Raw genomic sequence first — 16,350 nt, 5'->3', positions numbered from 1 at the left:
AGATTGCGCCACCTGTACAGCCTCATAAGGCTATTCCATATGTCAGTTGCCAACAAGTTCTACTGATAAAAGCCAGGCAGATACCCCAGCGCATTAGGAGACAATTGGAGTTTATCGACTGTATACCTCCTCTGCTGGGATGCCATCAATAGTCTTCACATTGCAACGGAGGTAATACTTATACTCAGATTAACTGCTACAGAGTTATTGGTGACCAGTTTTTTTTTTGTTTTTTTTTTTAACTAAAGTTGTACATATGAACCATGGATCGAGTCCACTAAATTCTTGAGAGTGATCTTTTTACCACATTTCAGCTATTGATATTAACATCAGCTATTGATATTAGCAAAGTCAAGTATTATTATGCTTTTTAAGGACACTCAGACTGCTGGCAATATAAGCACAAGTTACTGGACTTCCTTCCCTGCCAAGTAGAACAGGTTTCTAAAAATTACACTTTTTTATTCCTTGTCTTTATTGTTGCAAATCTTAGATGATTACATTGTATTACATATCGCTACACAATTTTGATGCTAATCAGTAAATAGTACTTACTATTGAATTCTACTCGAGCCTCATGTTATTTATATATGTATATAGGATACAAACATAAGGATTGTATTGTGATTCATGAGTTACAGTACCTAGTGAATTTTCCCTAGTTAGACAGGTAGAGTGCTGTCCAATTATTGGCATTGGGACCTGCTGGATTCAAAGACAGCAACACTAACAGTAAGTAATACAATTTATACATTCAACCCAAAACTACATTTTGAGTTTAATCTTAAGTATCATCTTCTAATGGGAAGTGCACTTTTGTAAACAATGTTGGTATTAAGGGGGGTATTTATAAAAGTTTGGAGATACAATTGTGAAAGATAAAGTACCAACCAACCAGCTCCTAACTGATTTTTCAAACACCTGTAAAGTGACAGTTAGGAGCGGATTGGTTGGTACTTTGAGACTGATGTACTTAAGCTGGGTACACGTTTAACGACGGGACCCGCTAAGTGCAGGAGCCATGCTGCATTCGGCGTGCAATGTCACCGACGATGACCAGAGCGTGCGAGGGTACACACTAGACTATGTGCCCGATATGCCGTCCAATCCAGTCAGATCAGATGAAATATCGGGTGTACCCGGCATAAGACTTGAAAAATGACAGTTAGGAGCTGATTGGTTGGTACTTTATCCCTCTCCACTTTCACGGCTTAGTACATCCCCCCCTTTATGTCTCACAATTTTATCTCTCATCAAACTTATTAATACCCTCCCAAAGGAGAAAAATAGGCACATCATGCACTTGTTAAATTCTTTCTCCAGTTATACCGGGTCTACTCAGTCGCAGCTCAGTGGAAAAGGGTCCAAAAAAATAACCCGGGAATCCAACACAGGTAGCAGCCAGGGTTGGACATGGAAAGGACCCGGGTTAAGAGGCAGTGTAAACTGGTAACCTGGGTAAGAAAACTCTGGTCCTATTTACAGTATGGGGAGATCAGGAATTCCAAGCGATTAGATATTAGGTCATCTCCAAGCGCTGGCAGAAAAGTTCAACTGCACACTAGATCGTTTGCCGGGGAGTTCAAGGGAAATCATTGATGACATTACATCGTTTGCAAGTTGTCTAGAGCGTACCCAGCATTGGGCTAGGTACAGTGGCAGAACTAGCGGCGCAGTCTGTGGTCTGCTGTGGTGCAGGGGCCTATAGCCGCCTGCATCCAACAGCGTCACTGCACCCGCTGCCAGTGTACCCCAGGCCCAACAGTATTTAAATAGTGCAGACGGCAGTGAGAGCGGTCTGCACTACACAGCAACAAATTTGTTATAGCAGCCAATGAGAGTGAGACAGACTCATTGACTGAGGAGTCCGGCTCCCCCCACAGCGGGTGATGGGAGAGACGTCATGACATCTCTCCCACATTGCAGAGCAGGCCGGGAGGAGCGGACAGCAGCGGTCGTGGCAGGAGCGGGGATTCAGGTAAGTTGTGCATTTTGTTTTTTTTTGTGTAAGGTGCAAGGGAACTGACACTGCATAGTGGGGGGGGAGCGCTACTGGGGGCACTGCATAGGGGGACTACTACTGGGGGGCACTGCATAGGGTGAACTACTTCTGGGGGGCACTGCATAGGGTGAACCACTTCTGGGGGGCACTGCATAGGGGGGCCCAAAGCATATTCTTGCACATGGGCCCACCACTCTCTAGTTCCGCCGCTGGCTAGGTACACACTAGACGACTTACAAACTATGAGATGTCAACGATTTCCCTTGAATTCCCGGGAAAACAATCTAGTGCATACACTGTGTAATCTAACAAATGACCCAACAATATATCATGTATAGTTTGGTGGTTAGATTGTTAACTATATAATGTAACCATAACACCTGGTTGTTTGGTAGAGCGTACACACTGCACGATTTGCAGGGGAATCGTTAAGATTGCCAGATCTTCCTGCATGTACAAATGATCTGAAGATGCGACAAACGACACCGCTGGAGCGCATAGTGCATACACACTTAACGATTTGTCGTTCCGATGTGTCGGAATCAGCCAAATCATTCAAATTATTGTCTAGTGCAGTGGTTCCCAAACTGTGCACCGCGGCACCCTGGGGTGCCTCGGAACACTTGCAGAGGTGCTTGGGGTTGGTGGTCCAGCACCAAATCAAATTCTTTATGGTCAATGTAATGTAAATATGTGCATAAACCTGTCCACTACTATATAACCAAACCTAAGGATGACAGGTAAGCACAATTTACGTCACTGTACTACTTCACTGCATGTTTTGCAATTTCTCAATACCAAACTTTTGGCTTAGGGGTGCTGTGAAAACAATACTGAGGCACTAGGGCGCCATGATTCAAAAAAGATTGGGATCCACTGGTCTAGTGTATAGGGACTTAACAAGAGATTGTGAGAACAGTATAAAATAAGTGAAAAACATTCTTATTAATGTGTTGTACATACTGTACAAACTGCAAACATTAGGGATATGATAAAAAAAAAAATACGATGCATGCCAATATTTCATTCAGGAGACGAACGATGTAAATGGCACTCAGTTATTGTCAGATTACTCTCTCACTAATATACCGGATACAATAGAAAGAGCTTTGAGATGTTTAGAACGTTGAATGACCCAAGAGGCAATTTTACCAGCTACTGGCCCCACTTTAGACTTGCCCTATTGCCACCGCTGCAGACCCCCGCCCTTGCCCCCGAGAATCTTGGCCATAGATATTTCTTCAACATTTTAGATATCTTACTTTCTTTAAGATCAGAGGTAGCTTCCTGGTTGTCCCTTACAAACTTCCAGGCGTCATCCTCTGAAGCAAACTTCTTGTACCTGGCCAATGGAAATCGGTCTACCTGTTCTTTACACTCATCCCTGAAACAATAAAACACTGAAATATTGATAGCAAATAAAAGTTGATCATCTGTTCCCGAAATCAGACTATAGGTATGGTACTTAAACACATTCCCACATTGGAGTAGTGAACAGGGTCCAATGCAAGCAGGGATACAGATTATGTAGTCATTTTAAATCTGTCCCCACCAAAAAGGATCCATCAAAGATAAAGCCACTGGCTAGGGACACAGGACAGTCTATAATCCCATTAATAACACATATTGCTGGACACACCACGTGTTGTAGACTCCAGGACTCCGTCCTCTCCTCACAGCGTAGAACATTGTCCGCACACTACTCAGCACGCCCGGTAAGGTCACACGAAGCAAACATGCAGAAGACAAAATGCTGGCAGGAATCTGGAACATATCCTATAGACAAGCCTAAGCTGGAGCAGTCGACCTACTTTGGGCACTATGCACTGTGCATCCTAAAGGGCATAGAAATAAAAGAGCAAGTCAGTCACAGCAGGAGGGACTCCCAGGGCTGCATACATTTACTATGGTAGTACAGGTGCCCAGCAGTTATGGAAATGGAGAACTAGTACTCCATACAAAGTAACATAATAGTAGAGGGTGTGATTGTAAATATAAAAAATAAAATATATTAATCAGGCACCACAAGAGTTTCATAACGAAGTCCAAGACTTGTGTTCTGGTCATTTGTGTTGTGGTCAGATGTGTGTAATCAGAATATTATAGGGCAGTATGTGATGGCAGCTGTGTCCTGAACCTTAGTACAGGAAGGTTGGCATCTTATCAGTCACGGGCAGGTACATTGTGAGGTGTTTAGTTTAGTTACATGCCATTAAGGAACACAACAGATAGAAGGGGTATATAACAATGCAGCCGCTGTAATAAGTAAATGACGATGACAGTGGGATGCGAGTTGGGAGTGAGGTGATAACCTGGGCTCTGTACTACAGGACTGTGGAAGAGACACTGTATCATTAGGGTAAGTGGAAGCTGACACACCTCTACCTCTCCCTCTCCCTCTCCCTCTCCCTCACCTACACCCGCAGGGAGCGCAGAGAGGCACCGGACAGACTGCTACTGCTGCTTCTTGTGTATCACGGCCCGGGGCGGGCAGAATCCTGTTGGAGGGCAGACTCATATGTACGTACGGACTACGGAGAGCGAGGAGTGGCACAATGATGATAACGCGAAACGGCAGAGGCGCCCACGTGCGTGTGACGTCACCTCACCGTGCCCAAATCACAGGCTGCCCGTGCCCGGCATCCGAGACACGATGTATGTGCAGAACACGTGAGAACACACCGCAGTGAATGTACTACACACAGACAGACATGCTGCTCCTGTGCACGAAAAAGTGGAGTGGAGGGGGGAGGACGACCACGTGTGCACCTCTCCCACTTGAGCTTTTCCCAACTTCCCAATGTAATATCAGCGCAGCGGCCGGTACTACGCACTGTAAAGTGATAAACTACCAACCAATCAGCTCCTGTCATTTTTCAAATAGAACCTGTAACATGACAGGAGCTGAGTGGCTGGTAGTTCACTTTACAATGTATTACTTTCCAGAGTTTAGGGCCAGCAGTGCCGTAACGGGGTGTGTTGCCACACAGAGCGCCGGGCTCAGAGGTCAGCACCATTGCCACCCCATGGCCCTTGCTTCTGGCTGCAGGACGCTACAGGCAGGCACCCAGCCATAATTCCAGCTGCCCATAGCAAGCCCCGCCCCCTTATGCGCGACATCATGACGTCAAGAGCAAAGAGGACGGAGCCAGCACATGGCGCTCAGAGCCCAAGTTACGGCTCTGCCTCAGAGGACACAGAAGAGGCATAAATGAGGGGAGTTTTGGAAAATACCTGAGTTGGAGGTGTGGCGGCTTGTTTTGTCACATGACCATGTCTGATTGTAGGGAAGTATCATGCACGGGTTGAACTTATTTCCTAAGGACCTGGAAGTGACGTGGAGTGTGGTCCCATGCCCATAAAGGCCACCAAAAGAAGAAATTTGTACCCTCGCGGCTCACTTCACTTGCCACAGGTTTATATTATTATTATAATTAACAGTTTCTTATATAGCGCAGCATATTCCGTTGTGCTTTACAATTGTAAACATTAATAGAACAAAACTGGGTAACAGACAGATATATAAGTAGGAAGGTCCTGCTCGCAAGCTTACAATTATAGATCCCCCTCTATGTCAACGCGGATAGTAGAGAATGAGGTGACGTCGGTACGCTCGGTGAAGGGCATCTTGACACTACCAGCATGCATGTGGGTCCCTCCAACATGACCTATTTTTGTACCACATGATGCAGCATTGCTGCCCTTTTTGCCAAAGAATCAATGTTTGGAATTTTTCAACGCTAAACCATTTCTTATTGCCACACTGCAGCAATAAGAAATTCATATTTAGCGGCCTGTATCGTTATTTATTTCAGTTGAACGGCCAATATATCGCAGACACGTAGGCAGGTGTGTAGTGTACCAGCTATATGTGTATATATATTGGCATATCGTGGTGTGTGTACGGGTGGTCAGCTTCCCACAGGAGGGAAGTCCATCAATCAGCAGAGGCTCCTACCCTCTTAGATAATGGGAGCTGCCAGTGCGGGTCAGAGGAGAGGAAACACCGTAGCCCTGGGCCAGGTGCCATGAAAACACCTCCCCCTGGGACTGACTGTCCTGGGTGTGACTGGCAGATAGGGCGTCCAATGGGAAGCCACTGCCAGTTACAGTGTAGCCAGTGCAGTCACGGATGGTCAACTGGCTCACTGAGGTGGCGGATTTTACTCGGGGACTGCAACCCTGCAGCCCATAGGTAAAATCCACCACTGAATCAATAGATGCAAACCACATATGCCACCCCTCTTCAAATCTCCCCCACCCCAGTGCTGGTTTCTTTCCATCAAAATTAAGCACTGATGGCACCATCAATGCTGACCATTGATGGTTAACTCATTGTTGGCCTCTCCTAGCTTATACCAATGCTTGAAAAGTGCTTGATAGAATTTTGCTGGTTCAATCGCTATGAACATGTTCATGATACAATCATCAGTTGAACACAATTTGAATTTCTGTCTAAAAATAGTGTTTTCAGCTTGCAGTTTGTGGTCCACCACTTAGTTTGAAGGGGATGCAGTTAAGTTCAAAAACCCGGAATCCCGACCCGCAGCCAGAATACCAGCACCGAAATCCCGACATCACTTGAGATACCAAAGCCGGAATCCCGCCGGCCGGCATCCACAACATAAGTAGAGCGGGAGGGTTAGGTTTAGGCACCACCGGATGTGTGTGTGTGTGGGGGGGTTATGGTTAGGCTGAGAGAGGGTTAGGATGCATGAAGGGAGGGATAGGGGGTGAAGGGGTGAGGGTTAGGATACTTACCAAGCCCCTGTCGGGATTTTGAGCATTGGGATGCCGCTGTCTGTGTTCTGACCACCGGCATCCTGACTGCAGGTCTCCCGTATGTATTCTGTTTAATGTTCTGTTGAAAATGAATATATTTTGGGTTTTTTTTTTACACACTGCTTAAATATTGTTCATAAATGTAGAAAATATATATTTAACTGTGTGTGAACCAGCTAAAAAAAATGGCAAATAAAACTGTCTGAACCAATTTCTATCCTCCTTGATCCATTATGACCAGGTAGGATATATGCTGGTTCGCTAGGCGAGAGATAACACCAGACATGCTGTTGGTCTTATTTATATTTCAAACACAAGGAGATCCCCTACTATTTTACTCTCTCTAGATGCTGAAAAAGCATTTCATAGGATCTCCTAGAGTTTTCTGAATGCTGATCTTGAAACCTTTGGTATATCTGGTGACTTCCTCATTGGTCTCCTGGCATTGTATTCTGCCCCCTCTGCTACGGTCCTGATTAATGGCGTCCCTTCTGGCCCAGTCAACATCAGTAATGGCACAAGGCAGGGTTGCCCTTTATCCCTTCTGGTATTTGCCGTTATAATTGAACCGCTTGCCTTTCAAATTAGATCCCATTTTGATATTCAGGGGGTGCGAGTGGGCAACTTAAAGCCTAAGATTTCTCTCTTCGTGGAGGTTATTCTTCCATCCTTAACCCAACCAGCAATCTCTCTCCCCAATCTCTTTTCTGTCCTTCGGGCCTATAGCACTGTCTTAGTCTATAAAATGAATTACCCATGCTGCTCCACATTCCCCTACAGGATGCTGAAACCCTCCAAACTAATTTTAACTTTAAGTGGCAGCCTAAAAAGAGCTAGTACCTTAGGATTTACTTGACCTCCCACTATGATTTTCGCTTTCATGAATATTTTCCACCTCTGTTTTCCAGAATGCAGGCCGGCTTGACCTCCTGGAATCATCTCATTATCTAGTGGCCGGGTAGGATCATAGCTGTCAAAATGAATATTATTCCAAAATGGCTCTTTTTCAAACCCTCCCCGTTGCTTCTTAATGTCAGGTTTGGATTATTTTTTGAACCCGGGGTGGATGCGGGAGAAGAAACTAGCACAGGTTTGCAGTATTGAAATGCAGCAGGTATTAAGAGAAATAAACAAGTCCAAGTGATGTGTGGCAGAAAACAAATGTCTGGCAGGAAAACAAAATCCAATTAATGAGGCTGGGAACAAGTGTCAGGCAGAAAAAAACAAAGTCCAATTAGTGAGGCTGGAAACAGGTGTCAGGAAAACAAAACAAAGACCTCATTCAGAGCCGCTCGCAAAATGCGAGCACTCGTTCTGAATGAGGGCGGCCGCATCTAAAAAATGATCCAGCCTCCTGGCCGCTCGCTAGGCTGTGGGTTGCCACCCACAGCCTTAACGAGCGGCCATGTTGATGGTCAAGACCATCACGACCATCGGGGCTTGCATCGAGACCCTTGTGGTAGGGTCTCATCTGCCGCAAACCCCAGAGAGCTTTCGGCTCTAATAGAGCCGGAAGCTCTTCCACTGACATCACTGGTGATGTCAGTGGGGCCGCCCACAAACGGCAAGCGTTCGCTTGGGAACGCCTCCGTTTGTGAAACCACCCCCTGCCATGCCTACAAAACGGGGCGAGCTGTCGATCAACATCAACAGCCGCCCCTTTTGTAGTGAGCCCACGCAGTGCGGCCGCTGCGCGTGCGCACAGCCAAACATCGACCCGCTTGCGAGCGGGTCTGAATGAGACCCAAAGTCCAATAGAGGTGTGACTGAGGATCAGAGGTCTGAAGTACTGGAGTGGGTTCTGAGTCCGGAGAGCTGGAGGGTTCACAAACTGTGGGGTGTGTAACAGGGTAGATGCAGGTATCCGGAACAGCCTGCGATAAAGAAAGAGCAGGAAATGGAGCACTGCTGGGACTGCAAATATCACACCGAGCTAAGGAGCACAGAGAACTGTCACAAAGCTTGCGCTGTGTATACGTTGTACTGGCAACTAGAGGGCATGCTGAACACTCTTATGTACCATGGGAGTACACACAAGATGCTCCAACCTGATTGGCCCATTCAGGTCACATACCCAAAACCAAGATGGCGACGCCCAGCAATCCCCAGCACAGCAGTGCTGCCAGTCTCACCTGTCACCTTATGGCCTGTACCCTTTGGACATCCTCGCGCCAACCTTCAGACAGCAGCACCCCCACCGGTAGGACCACGCCAAAGCACCCCGAACAGGCAGAGACCGCGACCGGCCAGGTACAACAACTCTGGTCGTGACAGTACTCCCTCCTTTACGAGTGGCCTCCAGACACCTCCCAGGCTTCTCTAGGTTAGAGGTATGGAACTTACGAATGAGACTAGGAGCATGAACATCGTCTGCTTTAACGAGCATTGTTCTTCTGGGCCATCACCCTTCCAGTCCAGTAGGTACTGTAAATGGCCATATCGAAAGCGGGAATCCAGGACTTGTTTTACTTTGAATTCTACTCCTTTCTCAGTGAGAACTTTAGGAGGTGAAGGTAGGACTTTGAGGAATTTATTGAGAACAAGAGGTTTTAGTAGGGAAATGTGAAATGAATTGGGAATCTTGAGGTAAGAAGGGAGTTTTAGTCGGTAAGCCACAGGATTAATTACCTCAATGATGGAGAAAGGGCCGATGAACCGGGGTGCAAATTTCATGAAAGGAACCCAGAGGCGTAGGTTGCAGGTGGAAAGCCAGACCTGATCCCCTGCTTGCATCTTGGGAACAGTTCTACATTTCCTATCTGCCCCTTTTTTATATTGCTGAGAGGTCTTGAGGAGAGTTGCATGATCTTGTGTCCAAATCTGAGCAACTTCGGGAACATCATAGGTTGGCAGGTCTTTGAACTCAGGAACTCTAGGATGGAGACCATAAACCACATAGAATGGTGATTGACCGAATGAGGAATGGTAAGAAGAATTGTGCGCAAATTCTGCCCAAGGGAGAGAGTCAGACCAGTTATCTTGGGAGGACGACATGTAGATTTTTAAAAAGTTTTCCAGGTCCTGGTTCACCCTCTCTGTAGAGCTGTTACTTTGAGGGTGATAGGCTATAGAGAAATTTAATTTAACTTGCAGAGTAGAACAGAGAGCTCTCCAAAATTTGGCCACGAACTGTACTCCACAGTCCGATACGATTTCAGTTGTGAGTCACTGCAGGCAAAATATATCACATACGAACAACTGAGCCAGTGTGGAAGCAGAAGGTAGTTTTTTGAGTTGGACATAATGAACCATCGTGGAGAAGCGGTTTCACCACCACCCAGATGGTGTAGCCATTGGAAACAAGCAAGTCTGTCAGAAAATCCATAGACAGATGGGTCCAAGGACGAATTGGAATAGGAAGAGGCACCAGATCTCCGGCAGGAGCTTGTCTAGATGTTTTATGTTGCACACTGGGTGCAAGAGGCAATGAACTCAGCCTCCTCTGATATCATGGCGGGCCACCAATAGGAGCGTTGCAAATACTCTAATGTCTTATGAATACCTGCGTGGCCAGCAAAGTGGTATGAATCAGCCCAAGACAGAAGTTGCTTCCGTAACTCCGAAGCCACGAAGGTTTTCCCAAGAGGAGGTTGCACTTGAATGGTAGCAAAGACCCTACAGTCGAGAACCGGAGTCTGTGAGGACTTCCAAGTTATCTGAAGAGAAGGAGCGTGACAGGGCATCGGCTTTCTGATTGAGGGATCCAGGACGATAGCTCAGAGTAAAATTAAAATGTGAAAAGAATATGGCCCAGCGGGCCAACCTAGAACTGATGCATTGGATATTCTTTAGGAACAGCAAGTTACGATGGTCGGTGTATACTGTAAAAGAAAACTTGGCTCCTTCCAGAAGATAATGCAACTCTTCCAAGGCTAACTGGACTGCCAGCAATTCCTCTTCACCTATGGCGTAGTTTCTCTTTGCCGGAGAATTTTTTTTAGAAAAAAACCCACATGGGTGTATATTACTGTCCTCGAATTTCTGCTAGAGAAGAGCTCCCACTGCCTCAGAAGAAGCATCCACCTCCAAGAAGAAAGGCCTGTTGGTGTCTGGTTGTCTCAGGACTGGAGCTGATATAAAGGAGTGCTTCAACATCTGAAATGCCGTCTCTGCCCAGGGAGGCGACTGGGAGGGAATAGCTCTTTTATGGGTTAAGGCGGTGATAGGAGCCACAAGAGACGAAAATCCTTTAATGAACTTACTGTAATAATTGGAAAACCCGAGAAGTCTTTGTATTGCCTTTAGAGAAGTGGGACGAGACCAGTTCAGAATCGCCTGAACCTTTTTCGGATCCATCTCCAATCCAGAGCCGGAGATAATATACCCTAAGAATGGAACTTCAAAGACACACTTTTCGAGTTTGCAGTACAGATTATTCTTTCTCGGCCGAGTCAGGACTTCTTTAACATGATGTTGATGTTCTTTCAGGTCAGAAGAAAAAATTAAGGTATCGTCCAGATATACAACTACATAAACATAGAGTAAATCTCTGAATATCTCATTAACGAAATTCTGGAAGACTGCAGTGGCGTTACAGAGACCAAATGCCATCACCAAATATTTGAAGTGCCCATCTCGAATATTGAAGGCGGTCTTCCATTCATCGTCAGAGCGAATTCTGATGAGGTTGTAAGACCCTCGTAAGTCCAGTTTAGAGAAGACTGTGACTCCTTTGACAAGATCAAACAGCTCTGTGATGAGAGGCAAAGGGTATAGTTTTTTTTATAGTAATGTCCTTTAGACCCCGATAATCAATACAGGGTCAGAGACCCCCATCCTTCTTGGACACAAAAAAGACCCCGACTCCAGCAGGAGAAGTGGATGGTTGGATGAAGCCCTTTTTCAGGTTTTCCAGGATATATTCTGACATGGCCTTGGTTTTGGGAAAAGAGAAGGGGTATGTACGACCTCGAGGAGGAGTCTTATCCGGCATGAGAAAACATCAGAGAAAGACCTGTATGAAATGGGAAGTTGTAGATTTTCTGATGTCTGAATTTCTCTTACAGGTTTGATGTGTGGAAGACAAGACTTTCGACAAGCACCGCCCCAGGAGAGGACTTGCATGGAATTCCAGTCGATTTTGGGATTGTGTTTGCATAGCCAGGGGTAACCTAGAATAACATCGTGAGATGCCTTGGGTATTATCAGAAAACGGATGAGCTCTGAATGAAGGGCTCCTATACGAACCAGCATAGGATGAGTCCAAATGGAGATTATGCCATTGACAATTGGGCTGCCATCAACTGCGGATAGGGAGATAGTATGATCGAGGGTAATACAGAATACTTGGAGTTCTTTGACAAATCCGAGGGTAATAACATTTTCTGCTGCCCCAGAATCTAGAAGGGAGGAAACGAACACAGGACCTTCTTCCAAGTCCAGGGTTATGGGCAGAACTGACAGCATATTTTGGGGACGGAGTCACTACTCCTAACCGAGCGTCCCCAGGGGTGGTTAGGAGCGGAGGTTTCCCGGACGACGGGTGCAAGAGGCCACAAGATGACCAGAGTCCCCACAATACATGCAGATATTTTCTTGGTGGCGCCTCTGCCGTTCTTCATTAGTGAGGTGAGCCCGGTTAACCTGTATATGTTTATTTATTTATTACCAGTTATTTATATAGCTCACACATATACCGCAGCGCTTTACAGAGAATATATTTTGGCCATTCACATCAGTCCCTGTCCCAGTGAAGCTTACAATCTATATTCCCTACCACATGCTCACACACACTAGGGTTAATTTTTTTGTTGGGAGCCAATTAGCCTACCAGTATATTTTTGGAATGTGGCAGGAAACCGGAGTACCTGGAGGAAACCCATGCCAGCACAGGGAGAATATACAAACTCCACACAGATAGGGCCGAGGTGGGATTCAAACCCACGACCTCAGTGCTGTGAGGCAGTAATGCTAACCATTACACGGTCTGTTCATCATCTGTGGATTCTAGGGTTGAAGCGATGGGAGTGATAACAGGACAAACCCTGGAACGATCACTTCTACTTTTCTCTGCCTGTCGTTCCCGAAAGCGTCGATCCACCTCGAGGTTGTCGAGTTTAGTGGGAAGGACCCGAGTGGCTAGGTCATCCTTTAGCCGATCAGAAAGGCCGTTCCAAAAGGCCGAAGTTAATGCCTCCTTGTTTTATTTCAATTCTGATGCTAACGTTTGAAACTGGATAATATACTGACTGACAGGACGAATCCCTTATCTGAGGCGCATAATTTCGGAGGATTCAGAAGTCGTCCTTCCGGGTTCATCAAAGATTCTCCTGAATGATGCTACAAAGTGGAATTTACTGGGCGTAGGTAAGTGCAGACGAGGTGGGACACTGGGAACCGGAACCATCGTGCGGCCTGATTGGTGGTCGCTCGAATATTGACACTGACGAGGGAAGCCTGCAAGACGTCTTGTCTGTGAGACATCTCCTGGAGGAATTGTGCCAATTGCTGCTGTAAGGCCTCCAAGCCTTCCAGTCGATTGGCAATACACTGTAGCAAATATGTTTTAGACTCCTGTCCAGTGGCCCAATCCATTTTGCCAGTGAAAACTGTCAGGTTTGGATTATTTTTTGAACCCAGGGTGGATGCTGGAGAAGAAACTGGAACAGGTTTGCAGTATTGAAATGCAGCAGGTTTAATAGGAGTATTATAATTCATTAAATGGTGATAGATATATAAACTCGCAGAAATAAACAAGTCCAAGTGATGTGTGGCTGAAAACAAATGTCTGGCAGGAAAACAAAGTCCAATTAATGAGTCTGGGAACAAGTGTCAGGCAGAAAAAAAAACAGTCCAATTAGTGAGGCTGGAAACAGGTGTCAGGCAGAAAAAACAAAGTCCAATAGAGGTGTGACTGAGGATCAGAGATCTGAAGTACTGGAGTGGGTTCTGAGTCCGGAGAGCTGGAGGGTTCACAAACCGTGGGGTGAGCAACGGGGTATAGCAAGGTAGATGCAGGTATCCGGGAACAGCCTATGATGGAGAAAGCAGGAAATGGAGCACTGCTGGGACTGCAAATATCACACCGAGCTAAGGAGCACAGAGAACTGTCACACAGCTTGCGCTGTGTATATGTTGCACTGACCCTTAAGTACCATGGGAAAGTGCACGATAGGCTGCTGAGAGTACACACAAGATGCTCCAACCTGATTGGCCCATTCAGGTCACATGACCAAAACCAAGATGGCGGCGCCCAGCAATCCCCAGCGTGGTAGCGCTGCCAGTCTCACCTGTCACCTCATGGCCTGTACCCTTCGGACATCCACGCGCACCTCCTGCCAGACACCAGCACCCCCACCGGAAGGACCGCGCCAAAGCACCCACACAAACAGAGACCACGACCCGCCAGGTACAACAACTCTGGTCGTGACACTTAAATAATGTTCAAAAAGCCCTTGTTCGCTTTATTCGGAATCACAGATCCCCAAGAATTGCAGTAAAGTCTTGGAAAGAAACACAGAATGTATGGGAGCTAGTCTACCTTACAGTAGTCTTTTACTTGATTAGGCTGCTGCTCCCTCCAGGAGGAATTGCTAACCTCCAATTTTACAATATGACAACACAAATGGAAAAGAAAAAAATCCTTTCACCAAGGAAGCGTTGCTAAATCAATAATGAATTTAATCACCTATATATATATAAAACATTGAAAACAAAGTTAAATTATAATAGTAATTAGTGGATCCACAATAACTAAACTCTAAAAAAATTATGATCTGTTGAATCCCATTGAAGAGTACTAGTGCAATTTCACCATGGAGATACTGTATATTCAAATGTGATCCAGCATTCATTAGTACTGTGCATTAGAATACAGTCTGACTTTTGTTAGTATTGTGTTGTTAGTACTGTATTTCAGGATTCAGTTGCTGAAACACCCTTTGTCCTAGAGGTGGATGCATCAGTGTATGAAGTAGGAGCAGTCTTATCTCAGACGTCTCTGGAAGGCAAGCTTGTGTCCTGTGGGTACTTTTGGTGGAGATTCTCTCCTGCCGAGAAGAACTCCATCGCGGATCAGGAACTTTTGGCCATCGTTCCCAGCAGTCCTCTGTTTGTTCCAATAAAACTTTGTATACTTCATATCAACTGGATTTTATCTTATTTTTCTTATGAGGAAAAGCAATTTGAAACCTCCTCAGTTTTTGCAACACAATCCCAGCCCACAGAGCCTGCTTCATCACAGGCGGCCAATTTTCCTAGAGTCGTGACACTGGGACAACATGAGACTGAGAATAGCCAGAAGCTCTATTGCAACGAAAATAAAAGAGAGTGCATACAAAATGTATTATCGTTGGTGTTATACCCCTGAGAGACTTGATAAAATGTTCCTGTCTTCTTCACCCGATTGTTGGCGGGCTTGCGGCTGCAGGGGTACTATAATACATATTTGGTGGACCTGTCCGATTTTTATTCCCTTCTGAGACTCGGTTCATGGACTCCTGAATTCCCTCCTGGAGGCTCCGATTTCCAAAGGTCCCTGGATATTTTTATTGTGCTACCCACCCCGCACATTGGCAAATTTGCCAGTAAACTGACTGCACACATCCTGGCAGCGGCGAAATCCCTTATTGCTCTAAACTGGAAAAATACCTCTCCACCACTTTTCTCTGTACTTAAGAGTCAGATCTGGCATTTTGACAAGTATGGGCTCCCTGGTTGATTGCTGAGTGTAGGCCCGCTACCCGTTCTACTAACCTAATGTGTGGACCCATGGGCAGTAACTGATGTCTTCTCTTCAACTTTTTGTTTTACCCCTTATGTTGCTGTTTTCTAATTTTCAGTTGCTTATTGTGTATCAACCCTTATGATGATGTGTCCTGTTCTTCCCTTCCCTCCTTCCCCTCACCCTACCTCTTGTTTACCCCTCTCCCTTCTATCAAATACTTGATTTGTTCTTTTCTCTGTTTATTACAGCTTTTAAAATTTGGTCTGCATTGGGCTCTTGTTGTCCCTTTTTTTTCTGTATTAATTTCCATTTTGGCTGACCACTTAAAATTAATTATAAAAAAAGCTTTCTGAAATTTAAGAATTTAAAAAAAAAACAGAATTCTAGAAATGTTGTCAAAAGTTCAAGCTTTAGAGCATATTTATTGAACTGGTTTCAGAATTGATATGTGACTAGTTTGCACAACCCTATGCAACTTGGATCTCATTGTACGCTATTGCATTCGCAGCTGAGATCGTGCTCCCAATTTATGTGGAAAAATATGCTAATGCCCGCTAACAGACTCTCCATATGCAATAGACTGAGTAAATGTTGCTGCACCTACATCCCCTATGTGCGCTCCTCTGGGAGTTAGGAACACAGCACCATCGACGTAACATCGGACGCATATTGACTCCTCGAGTAATTTCTGGGCTGTGCAAATTCCAGGTCAACTTTCTCTAAAAATGCCCTCTGAGACTGCGGTTCTGCGATTGGGAGCACAGCTGGGAACGCAAACACACCCATGGAACTCCAATAACATGCCCACGGACCAGCCTTTTGCAAACACTTTCCCTGACTCCACCCAGGAACGCCCATGGATCGCAGTGTGATGTAGTCAGTGACATTTTTATAACTATAG

At 45.7% G+C, this 16,350-nt stretch overlaps 1 protein-coding gene across 2 annotated transcripts in view; it reads right to left on the bottom strand.

Annotated features, from left to right (window-relative positions):
* The window catches only part of RNASEH1 (ribonuclease H1), a 35,546-nt gene extending 30,921 nt beyond the window's left edge, over positions 1-4,625 (bottom strand). The window contains exons 1-3 of one of the 2 annotated variants that reach the window (XM_088479525.1): positions 4,382-4,625; positions 3,642-3,837; positions 3,265-3,386 (exon numbers count right to left, since the gene is read on the bottom strand). In XM_088479525.1, the coding sequence (XP_088335651.1) occupies positions 3,265-3,386; positions 3,642-3,775 (256 nt within the window). In that variant the 5' untranslated portion in view covers positions 3,776-3,837; positions 4,382-4,625. The remainder of the gene's footprint in view (positions 1-3,264; positions 3,387-3,641; positions 3,838-4,381) is intronic. The other variant, XM_088479526.1, reaches the window with a different exon arrangement.
* Positions 4,626-16,350: the final 11,725 nt, after the last annotated feature.

This window comes from Taudactylus pleione, unplaced genomic scaffold, assembly GCF_031769625.1.
Source record: "Taudactylus pleione unplaced genomic scaffold, aTauple2 ptg000238l, whole genome shotgun sequence".
In the NCBI taxonomy this organism is placed as follows: domain Eukaryota; kingdom Metazoa; phylum Chordata; class Amphibia; order Anura; family Myobatrachidae; genus Taudactylus; species Taudactylus pleione.
The sequence above is the reverse complement of the archived record's forward strand: the minus strand, read 5'-3'. Positions and strand labels throughout refer to the sequence as shown.